Genomic DNA, 13,062 nt, shown 5'->3' on the forward strand with positions numbered 1-13,062 from the left:
AACAGATTTAAAATACTTGTTTAATGTACAAATAAATATTATGAAAAAAAAATACACATTATTTACATAGAGGTTATGTTGCAGGCATGTAATTCGGATCTAAGTAATTATAATCATTTCCCAGGAAGTGCATGTAATCATGATCTATAAATCCCTTACTGGCATAGACCTTCTCTAAATGATGATCAGCAGAATGTTGTGCAGTCTCATGGTTACTGGAAAATTTATAAAAGTTATTAAATTAGGATGCTACAATAAATTTGCTAACAAATATTGAAAGCAAAAAATTCTAATATATAATGCAATTTATTTGAATAGTAGAATTAAAAGGAAATTCATATTTGAACACATTTACAACAGTACATTAAAATAAAATTTTTTTCTTCAATCTGAATACGAAAGTGTGCAGTTTTTTTAACCATTTTCTTAAAATATTTTGTAAAAAATAGCTACATGATAAAATAGTTATAATAAAACATCAACTAGCTATTATAAACTTATGCCTAACTGCTTCATATATTAATTTTTTATACAAAGATAGGCCTAATTAATAATTTGATTACAAAAATTATCACCTTGTATATGATGAAAGTTATTACACTTAACGAATGAAAATTTGTTACTATAGAAATATGTTGGCTTGTAAATTCAGTGCAGAAAATCTGCCAGATATATTAGCTAAAGTCCATTTTCTTAATGCATTAAATAAAAAATCAGTAGAAAAAAAAAACTTTGTAATGTTTTTTGTTCAGTAATCTTTAAATGGTTTGTATCAGGATAGTAAGAATGTTATTTTGTGTTTTATTTCAACTGAGTCGTTAATTCTGAGAGACTTGAATTTCAGAGCATGAGCAATATCTTTTTTTCTCCCTTAACATATGTATTGATCTTTCAAAATGTTAGGCAATAATAAAGAAATCTTTTTTACTCCATGTTTGTAAATATAAACATTCATTTAATACATTACTATTTCAGGTAATGATGTTGCTAGCTTCTCTTTGCTTTTCCCCATTGATAAAAATTAAGAGGGTATTATTTTAGTGTAATTGGCACATGAAAGCTTTTGCATGCTTCCTGTGATACTGCATATATACAGGGAAAATACAAGGATTTTTTTTTTTTTTTCAGATTTGAGTGGCAACCTTGTTAAAATTATTACATTAACTTATAATTAGCAATTTTTAAATGCTAATTATAGATCTCACTTTAAAAGCAGATATAAGGAATAATTAGCAAATATATTTTATTATAAGATAATTGCATTTAATAAAGATTGCTCCTGAAATATTGATATATTAGAAATTTTGAACTTGGATAATATACATTTCAAAATCATTTTAATTTACATGCAAGTATAAATTACTTCAATTTGGATATAAAATTAGGATTTTTGAAAAAAAAAAAAAAAAAAAAAACTATTTCAATAGCAACATGCTATTGCTATTAGCTTCTGCTTAAATAATTCAATTTTAAATAACCCCTGGATTTTACTAAAAATTATATTGAATTTTGATATTTATTTCTAGAAAGATTTTTGATATAATTTGAAATGGACAGTTAGGGTTTTTTTGTTTATTAGCAATGTTAGCAGACATTATGCTTTTTCTGAGTAGTGATATAATGTAAGTTCAATAATTATATCACTAACATATCCATTAAAATTTTTGAATTTGTTCAGTTATTCTTACAAACAAGAAAAGTACAACCATGAATTCCAATCTATATATTTTGCTTTTGTCTATTATTATCACCAATATATTAATGTTAATCATAATTTAATCTAAATTTATAAACCAGAAACTTTAATTGCACATAAGCATTATATAAATAGAAAATCTGTCATGCTTAATGGATAGAAAAGATTATACCTTTGAGAACAGTCATCACAGAAATCCATAGACAGTGAAGGAGGACATTCAGTGCAGTGCCACCTCATTCCGACAATAGGTTCTGTTTTGCATCGGCAACACTGAAAGGGAAATATAAAAATGAACGGAAAACTAACATTTGGAGAAAAAAATTTACAGTTATTTCTGCAGAATATTTAGTTTTACCTTGTATCCAATGTGAGGGATAAGACTGTTTGATTCCTCCAATACTTTTTCTCTCAAGAGCTTTTTCAAAAATACTATTTCTTTATATTCTGCAGAATCACGCAATTCAGGACTTATTTCTTCATCGTCCTATAGTAATAAAATTAAAACACATTTTAACAATTTGCAATTGTATATCTCTAAATGATTAGTCTCACTTTATTTTAATGAAACAAATAAAAACTGTTAAATCACTTTTTAGCATATTCTGTCTAATAAATTGACTCCTTCTTAGTAATTTCTTAAATGTAGAAGAGAAGTTTTCATCTAATTGGATAGTAAATGTGAATCATAGGCGAGTAGAGAAATAGCCCACATATTTAAATACATAGACAAATTAGAAGCCAAAAAACTAACTCTATAAACAAACTTGAAAAATTTTTAAAAAAAGATTAAATGTATGGCTAAATTTTAATATGCAGAGATTTTATTCTTGGATAAAGTAGTGCCTAATGTCTTCTTGAACATGATATGTTTTAATAATTGAAGATTTGTTATGTTTTAATAATTGAAAATTTCTTTTTAGAGGAAATACTATTAAAAAAAAATCTAAAATGAAAATACATTAAGTAAAAATCTCACTTCAGGTTATGAAAAGACTTTACAGAACCTAAGCAAAGATAGATTATGATTTATCAAACTTAATGACCACCTTGAGCTTGGAATAAATATTCATAATTTTTTCAAGCAATAATTTTTGTTAGATACATAAAAAATTTATTTTAAATATATTTGATAATTGTAGGAAAATTATTTTCAATTGTAAATCCAAGACATAAATAAAATTGAAAAATAGATGTTAAATATATGGAATTCAAATGTAAGTGGAAAAAAAAATTTCACTGCAATTTTTAAGGCAAATCAGTTAATTTTTAACTTTCTTCCAGTAATATTTATGAATATAAAAAAAAATTTCACAAGGCTAATAAAATTAATGTTAAAATATTTATATAGGATTACATTTAGAATACTGGTAACATTTTTTAATATAATTGCTTGTAAAAAACAAAAAAATTTATCCATTATGAGCAAAAAGCAAATATAAAAAATTAACTATTAAAGTTATAACAAATTAGCTATTATATAACAATTAGTTATTAGCTATTAAAATGTTAATGTTTTAAAATACACATAATTTTTGTTTATAGAGATGCAAGCTATCTGTAATTATAATAACATTTCACACATTGAACAGGATTAAAAAATATCTAATATACAATATCTCAAATTTTATTTTGATACTTAATGATGTCAAACATTTAAAGTAACTTTTCTACTAAAGTTTGTTCTATATTTTTAAATTTTTACTTAATAACTGAAAATGTTTTTTAACTAGACTTGCACATCTTTAATTTCAAGTCTAAACAGTTATATTCTGAAATTAGATAGATAATAAATGATTAATTGAAATGCTTCATGTGGACCTGATATATAATTATTAATTTAAAAAAGTAATTAAAAAGTTTCTTACTGAGACATCTGTTTGAGATTCCGTTACTTGCTCAACATTTTGTTTTTGATCTTGAGACCACATTTCGTTTGTATTTCCAGAATGCCAATACTGATTTAAAAAAGAAAAAATTATTAGTAATACAAATATGAAATAATTAGCACAGTAACAATACATATAGGAATGTGGCAAAAAGAGATTTGATACATTTATATTAATCTATCATTTATTTCATAAGTGGGAAAAGAATAATAATAATAATAATTTACATCATGTTTAACACATTCAAGCACTATTCCTTTATTTTTCTAATATAAGATGAAATATAATTAAATTAAGAGAATCAAAAACTGTTTAGTATGAATTTTAATTCTTAAAAAATAGATTATTTTATTTATTAGTACTTTACAGTTATAAATTCATATCTAAAAAATGTGAGATAAAAAGCATACTTCATGCATTTGAAAAAAGTATTTTTGAGCCATCTTTACTTTGCGTGAACACAGACTTCCAAAAGCAATATTAAATACTTTTATTTCTAGATTTAAAAAATATATTAAAAGTTAATCCTTAGACATCACAACTCCCAGCATAACAGATGTGACAATTTTTGAAATTTTTCTTTTTCAAGCCATTTTAAATCATCATTCTAGAGTACAAACAGTAACTCAAAAATAATAGTGTTATTAAGTCAGAGATATTTTTTATCTAAATATTAAACACTAAACCTAAATTCCACTCCAAAAAATGCATAATGTGCAGGTGTCTGAAGCATAAATTCATTTAAGTTAAATGGCCACCCTCTGCTGTGGTATGTAAGTTTGAAGAGATGGTTTGTTATCTGAAAAAAGTACAAAGTCTGATACAAAATATTCTGAATGAGCTCAAAAACAGGATAGTAGCATAACTAAATAATCAAACATATTTTATTTTTTTTTTTCTAGTTTTCAAATAGCTTTAGTGTATGATATAGCAAAACTTATGTAGAAGGCTTTTTCATATGTATATATAGAATTTTAGAGCATATAAGTATGTTTTCCATTTCCTGTTTGATTGTTGTTGATAAGTTATATCACACATTCTATTTTAGGATATAGTGCAACAAAATTAATTTGCAAGTAATAAAATGAAATTTCTTTTCTCTAACATGGTATTGAAAACATACTTTGGGATTCATTTAACAACCAGAGCAATTGATCCCATCACTATAAAAATATAAGATAACATTTTAATGTCAACTGTTTCATAGGATATCATTTTTTTTTCCGGCATGGGAAAACATATATGAAATGTTTAGTATAAAACGAAATATACAAAATAATTAGCAAAAAAAAAAAAAAAAAGGAAAGAAAATCAGATTGGTTAATAGTTTTTTCTTCTTCTTTTTTTTTTTTTGTTTGATAGTTTCATATTATTATTACATAATAAATATGTACACTATTGCTCCATTAACTAGACCATTTGACCTAAAATTACCAAAGTTCGCACATTGGAGAATAAGAAGAGTAATTTTTAAAAAAGATTTAATTAGTTAAAAATTCAACAAAATTTATGCATTTCTCTGAAATAAGATACAAAAGTATTACACCACAAAAAAAAAAGAAGAAAAAAAAAGAATTTTTACATCACCTTAAAATTTATAAAATTACCTTTCCAAAGACACCAATTTTTAAAAAATATAAATCAAGATCCTATTTTTTAATCAATTTTTAAAATATTTTAAATGTATTTCCTAATAATTATTTTCATGCAAAATAAAAATAAAATTGAAACTGCACAAGCATATTACTGGGCATGGGGAAAATTAGGCTTTATCAGTGTGCCACAATTATGTTAATAAAGACTCATTAAAAAATTAAATTAACTCTTACAGCAAATCAAACACTAAATACTAAGAAATGAAATAAACACATTAGAATATTTATTTGATGATAATTACTATCATAAATCATAACCTTTATCATTTTGAATCAAAAAACTAAATAAGTTTAGGACATAATAGACGTCTTAGTTTTCTTCTTTCCACTCTTTAGCAGAATAATGCTATAAGTTCATGCTATGTGAATAAAGGTTATAGATTTGGATTACATGTGAAACATTGTAAAGTGTTGTACAAGAATGCTTCAATAACCAAACATAACTGAAAATATAATATTCCTGTAATAATATTATTACAAGTATCTAACATATTTATACAATTAAAAACTGATTAAAAATATATAGCAATTATAATTCAATCAAAACGAAAAATAATTTTTTTTGGAACAAATAAAATAAAAACCTTTCTCAGAAAATTTAAATCTGGGATGTTTCCGAGGTTAATTGTATCATCTTCTGCCAGGGACGAATAAAATTTGTACACTCTAGTAGCCACCTAAACATAAAATATATTTACAATATAATTAGGCTGTTAACAAGATAATTTAATTAGCACCATTAAAATCATTGAAAAACTTAAGATAGTGACTATTTCTATAATTTATAATAATATAATCAAAATAATATGGCAAATAATTTATTCAAGTATATTTAAAAACTTATAATTTGTCTTTAAATTTTATAGTTTAAAACTGCAGTTCTTAATTTTGCATATCATATTCATGCATACAACAGATAGTAATAATAGTACATATGTAAATATATACGTAGATTAAATAATTTAAATGCATTTTATAATTTTATTTGTCTCCATAATTTACAAGAAAAAAAAACATTAACATAAAATGAAAATAAATACTGGTCCATTTTTCTTTTTAGAATGTAAAATAGCCAAATTAATGGCATAAAAAATATTTGAAAAGTATATTCAATTTGAAAAATTTTATAAAATATATGTACATTATTATAAGATTCCCAATTTTAAAAGAAGTAAAAAATTCAGGCTTTTTATTTTTTTTAAAAAAATTAAATGACTATAAAATTACAAATTTTGTATATAAAAATCCAAATGATACATTTAAATCAAATATTTTCACTATTAATGCTCAAATGGGCCATTATTTTCCTCCTTACTTTGTCTAGATGATTAATACATTCACAGACAGTACAGTTATAACTGCTGTTTGCATATACATGACTTAACTGCAATATAAATACAAATAATAGTTATATCTGCCAATTAGAAAAAATTACAATAATGTGTTTTTTTTAGTTGCCACACTCCTTTTGATACTGCTCAATAAACATTTCAAAATAAGTCACTTTAATCAAGATGAAAAATATGATATTGCTAACTCTACAAACATTTCAAAACTGTCCATTAATATGTTGAGTGAAAAAGATTGAAGGGAAAAATAGAAACAATAGATACAAATCAACAAACCTTTACTTACATTTAAATAAATGAACTAGAAACAACCTTAGAATATTTTAAATCTGTATTTTAATTTTTGCTCTGTTAAAGTCTCAATTTCTAAAACAATTTGATTCTGTTACACATTGAAAATCTCTGTTTTCTGCCTTTTCAATTAATTTGTTCATAAATTTCTGCAGTATAGAAACTCCCTCAACGGTTTTCATCCTTTATTTTATTTTAAACCATCTAGTTTATCTGCAAAATGCTATCTTTTCTTATCCTTTTCAGCATTTTGAGATTTCAATCTTGTTCATATACTCTCATAACAAAATATAAAATTCAGATGTATTGAAAATGTTAACAGAATTTTTTTATTAATTGAGGGGGGAGATCATTTTTTAAAATTTAGTCATTTCTAAGATTTTTTTTTCTGACATTTATTTTGAATTCTTAATTCATATAAACAATTACTGATGATGAGTATGTGTTTTAAAATTTCTTATTAAAGCAATGAATTGTTTTTTCTTAAGGACTCCCCTATACAATCATTCATTTCATTGTACTTTTTCACAGCAACATTTAATATTTAAATCAATGTACAGTAATATCCTGTGAAGAATATTTGCAAGTTTTAAATGACACAAAATAATATTAATATGTAATTAATAGAGGCAGATGAAACAACAGAGTAAAACAGCATTTTTTTTTTAAATTTTGTAATATAATGACTTTTATAGAGCATAAAATCATTAATGAAAATCAAAATTGTTCAAATAAAGATTTTATGAGCGTGACAAGGAAATTTTTCTGTTATTTCTTTGCTTTATTATAATATATATTTTATTTTATCTTTCAGCAATATATATATATATATGTATAACAATACAACTTGGCATTGTTTAAGTAAGAAATTTTACTACACTTTTAAGTGATTATAAAAGAAAAACTGCAATATTATAAACATAATTATTTGAAAACAGCATAAATGTGACCATGGAAAATTATAAAAAGGGTATTTAGCTGAATCTTACTGTTTGAATTTTAAATCTGACATTTAACCAAATTGGAAGTTGTTATTTTTTTTATTTTAACAAATGCTTGGAATAAAAATAATAATAAATCAATTTTTTGAAAACAAAAACTATGTTTTTATAAAGATAACAAATAGCATTATGAAAATACTATAACAAAGGTATAAAAATTCAACAAATATCCACTTCATTAAAAAATTAAATCATGAAGTAAACATCTATAAATAAATTATATAAATATTATCACGGAGAACCTTTTTTTATATAATTTGATAGTACAATGTATGTAATATACCTCTAAAGGCATTCTTGTTCCCAAGGCATTGGCAATTTTTTCCCATCTATGTATTTCAGCCTCTTCTGGAGGAAATTCAATAAGTAATTCTTTCAGCCTTTTTTGTTCCTCATCAGTCCAGGGCTGATAGATTTCAGAAGATTTTGTCTCAGTAGCAAGAAGATTAAATTTACCTTTAGCATCTAAGAGCAAAATAGCAAGAGGACCAAAATTTTTTTTAATATGTTATAAAGCTATATAACATAAAATATTACAATTATGAATCACAAATCAAATTTTCATTTTAAATTATTATTTCATAAAAAATGCATTATTTTTAAAAAGTACATAAATTTTTATGGCACACAAAAAGAAATTTTATATATATGCATATAAAATATGCAAATTAATTGTATTACTTTGCTTTCTACAGATTCATAATTCTGCAGCTTCAACTGAAAATGCCATGTCTTTTGACAAATAAAATACAATCTTTTTAAAATTGCATAAGATCATAAAATGTTAAAAAAAAGATTACAAATTCATACATAGCATCATATATAAAATTAAACTCAGCTTATACATTGTATATTTTAACATATCAGAGTTTAAACTGAGTATACAATGACAGCTTATTGGGATAAAAATTAAAATACTTTAATATTAAGAAATTGTACTATAAAATATGAATTATATATATATATAATCTTTTATTAAGAATAATTTGTCTTCTTGTTAAACTTCTTCAACTTCTTTGTTAAATTCTTTAACAGAATTAACCTTATTTGGATTTAATTTGATTTCATAAAAAAAGTTCTAAATGTTTCTATTATGGTAAAACAATGTGAGTAAAAAAAAAAAATACTTCCTGAATAAGCAGCTTTTTTCATATTGATGTTTCTTTATATTCAGTTTGATTTAATAAAATATCAAGACTAAACTAAATTCAGTTCTAACTATAAAATTTTGAAAAAACTGAAATTTTTTATTCTAACTTATTTTCAACTTTTAAAAAAAATCTGAAATTACAGATTTAATTATAAAAATTTTGAAAGACACAAATTAGTAATTGAATTACAAGCAATTTCAACATTTCTTAAATTGAACTAAATATCTATCAATCAAAATTTTAAATGTTTCATACAATTTTTAATACAAAAATCACAAAAGAAATAGCAATGAAGCATTAATAATTAGCACTCTACGAAGAAGAAATTCAAAAATAACATATGTATATTTATAAATATATATATATTTACTATTTCTTGGCACATTCTGAGCCATTTGCCTATTGAAATTTATCTGTCTTCTTTCATATGTGGCCGGATTTCCACTTAAAGCATATTTACTCCAATCTATAATAGGTACAGGATGGATCTTTTGAGGTACAGGGAAGTTCATATTCTCTTTTCTCCGTAAACGTTCAAGAAATTCAAAAGGATCTGCTAGAGCTTCATTTTTAAGTTTAGCCAATTTTTCTATATCTTTCACTGCTTGTGCTCTCTGAGCTTCTAAAACAACAATAGCCTGAAAGATATATAGGTCTTAAATAAGGAATTATTTTAAATGAATATATATATAAAGAAATTAGAAGTACCTAAAAAAATATTTCAGCCAATAAAATCAATATTATGCACAAAAATTTGACAAATGTTTTTATAAAGATATTTAACGATTTTTTATTCTTATAGGTTTGCATCATCTTTTATCTGAATGTTCGTATGTTGTAATTTATGTAATTATTATTATTTAATTATTAAAATAATAATGTAAAGGGCATTTTAATTCCAAAATCTTTAAAAAAATCTTACAATTGAAAATATTATTTTCAACTATTGAAAAACGTTGCAGTATTATTGGATAAATTTAGAATAATATTCTTGTTTACAAACAGAAGAAGAAATGGATGAAGAATTATTTATCTATCTTTTATTTTATTTTGATTTTTAATTTATCAGTTCAAATACATTTACTTTTAACAGTCTTTATGACTTTCCTTTGCTGATCAATAAAAAGGAGAAGGTGAAAATGCCTAGTGATTATGCTACTAAATTTGACTTAATATTCCAAATACATTTTTAATAACATAACTAACAATTTTGCCTGAAAGAAAAATCAAGTAGTTGATTATTAATGCAATGTATATGCCTACATACCTCCAGAACATTTTTATAATCATTGTTGCATTTTAAAGCTAACTGATCAGACTCAAAACAAAACTCTCCAATTGAATCATAATCAATTTCAGGAGGTTTGTTAGCAGGGTCATTTAATATATCTGCCATTTCTTTCTCAGAAAGTGTTATGCGATCAGGGAAAACCATTGTCTCATTTTGAGACATTGGAATGTCAGGAGTTTCAACATCTATATATTCTTCTTGTTCAATTTCATTTACTGCAGAATGCTCCATGATAAAAATTCACAAATACTATAAAAGTGTATAGTAATTCCTAAAATATCTGCACTTATTGGATTCAACAGAATTTAGACATAAATAAAATAAAATCCATTATTGAGAGAATGCATTTCATATTTGCAGTAATATTTTTGTGATAATAAAACAAACATTTGCTCAAATTTCCATTTAAATTTAAAGCCGGTTTCCAGATGAATATTTCACATTTGATTGATTGATTTAACTTCTGAGATATGCACTCACTACATTTGTTTGCCTTATTTCTAATTGTCCAAACAATATTTTCTTGAATTGAAAGTTGCTCACATTTTGTATTTATTTGCTTAAAAAATAGGTTGAGGGATGGAAAGCTTCAAACCAAAGGTTGTTATCCCATTCTCAAATTTTGAACGATTTGTTTACTAGCGGTTTGCATTGTACTGCCAATAACCATATTCTAAATTAAACTCGAAAATTATTGCCATATTCATAGATTGTAGAAATATGTCTTTGCGATATAATTAATATCATCGATATTGGTAAAAACATTTTCAAATCTTCTCCATGCGTCATTCATTAAATTTGAAATCTAAATATTTTAACTAACACGTTCTGACTTGCTAGTTAACCCGCAATTTTTTTTCCATGCCAAAAGAGCGAATCGAATGTCACAGAAGAGAAAACTTTTGATTTCTAGAGGTGATTAATGTTTGTTGGTATCAACAAATACAAACCTGAATTTTATCAACATTTATGATTTCCGATACTTAATTATTCCAAGAATGATAAGTTGAAGAAAAATATACAATTCGTTTGAAACTGTTTATAAAATTATTTTTACTCAATAGAAACTCTTATTTACATTATTTTGTAATTTGAATTTAATGTTTTATATGGACAAAAAAAATTCGGAATTCGTACTGCTTAAGAGAGTTGATCCTGTTTCATAAATTCATCAAAAATATGTGTAGAGCTTTAAAAAAAAACTTGGTGATGCATCTAGAAAATTGCCTTTAAAAATGATAAAAAGGAAATGCGAAAGGGCGATTTTAGTATCCCTCCTCCATTTATACCTGTCTAATTTTCAGAATTCTTTCTTTCATTCTAATAACATTTTTGCATATGCCTTTTCAGAAGGTTGACTGAATAGTTATAGTATCTGTGAATATTTAATTTATTATCTTAATTAAAAAAGAAAATAAATAAATTCGACAATTTCTAAATATTCTAGAAAAATAACTCTTTACCGTCAACAAATCACACTGGTATTTTTTTATTTAAAGAAAAAATTCCAAAATATGAAAAATCTTACAAACAATTAAACATATCATTTTCAACTATTGAAAAACTTTGTAGTATTATTGAATAAATTTAGCATAATATTCTAGTTTATAAACTGAAAAAAAATGGATGAAGAATATTTATTTTATTTTATTTTTAATTTAACTCTTTTTTTTAAAAATCATAAAGACTTTATGACTTTTAAAAGAATGTGGTCTTTATTATTTTTATGAAGGTGCGTAAAAATGAGGCAGTTAAAATTTCTATAGTATCAGAAAAAACAATGTTGCAATTTTTTTCTCATTTTTCAATTATATATTTTTATGAAAATGGAAAAATATCATATATAAATATTATTATATAAATATTAATCATTATAATTAATTGTATGTTCTGTATATTGCTGAAGTTTTTATGCTCTTTGAAAGAAGTGAACTTTTTACAAGATCGTCTACAAACAGCAATTTGATTAAATCTGCTGTAGAATTTTTTTTTTTTTTTTTTTTTTTTTTTTTTGATTCAGAATTTGTAGTCAGTAGCATTTATAAATTTTGTTTTATCAAAATATAAAGAATAACATTTTTTAAATTAAAATTTAGAATAGGAAAATACTTTTACAGTTATGTGATTATTATTAATAGGCATAAACTTTTTTTTATCAGTGGATTTGAACAATATCTGTTCCATGAGGGTGTAAAAATTCAGTGAATCTCCAAAAATAAGCTTTGCATAATGTGAAAAAAAATAATGTTATTTAAGGTTTCAAATTTACAGAAAATTAATTAATTTAGTCGTACAATTGGCGAATCTAGCGAAACAAAGCAAATAATGAGGTTATTTGCAAGAAACTCTAATTCTTTTAATAAAGAAATATGAAGTTAAAATTTGAATATTTTTTTCATTACTTTGTGAAAAAGATATGGAATTAATATTTAATTTTGCCACTGTCTGGTTAATGAATAATATATTTTTTTTCAAGATTTAACAGAATTAAAATATTTTGCCAGAATTTTATTAGGGAACTATAGAACAATAATTCTTTAAAGTTTTTGTTTGTTTCAGTTTCTTTTTAGTTAAAATATAGAAGAAAGTATTCAATCTGATTTCACAAGAAACGTAAAGTATCAGGCTGCATTTAATCAGTTCAATTAACCCATAAACTATTTCAGTAAGAAATGTTTTCAAGAAAATATTTTATAAAAATTATGAAATCTAAATTAATAATGGTAAAGAATTTTTATA

General features: G+C 23.7%; 1 protein-coding gene across 1 annotated transcript; it reads right to left on the bottom strand.

The window, feature by feature from the left end:
- Nucleotides 1-6: 6 nt before the first annotated feature.
- Nucleotides 7-10,969, bottom strand: LOC129982831 (ZZ-type zinc finger-containing protein 3-like). The gene is made up of 8 exons (XM_056093070.1): nucleotides 10,300-10,969; nucleotides 9,403-9,670; nucleotides 8,165-8,346; nucleotides 5,825-5,917; nucleotides 3,565-3,654; nucleotides 2,055-2,183; nucleotides 1,869-1,969; nucleotides 7-215 (listed from the first exon to the last, which is right to left on the bottom strand). Exons 1-8 carry the CDS (start codon nucleotides 10,552-10,554, stop codon nucleotides 74-76), a joined length of 1,260 nt encoding a protein of 419 aa, XP_055949045.1. The 5' UTR covers nucleotides 10,555-10,969; the 3' UTR covers nucleotides 7-73.
- Nucleotides 10,970-13,062: the final 2,093 nt, after the last annotated feature.

Source organism: Argiope bruennichi, chromosome 1, assembly GCF_947563725.1.
Source record: "Argiope bruennichi chromosome 1, qqArgBrue1.1, whole genome shotgun sequence".
In the NCBI taxonomy this organism is placed as follows: domain Eukaryota; kingdom Metazoa; phylum Arthropoda; class Arachnida; order Araneae; family Araneidae; genus Argiope; species Argiope bruennichi.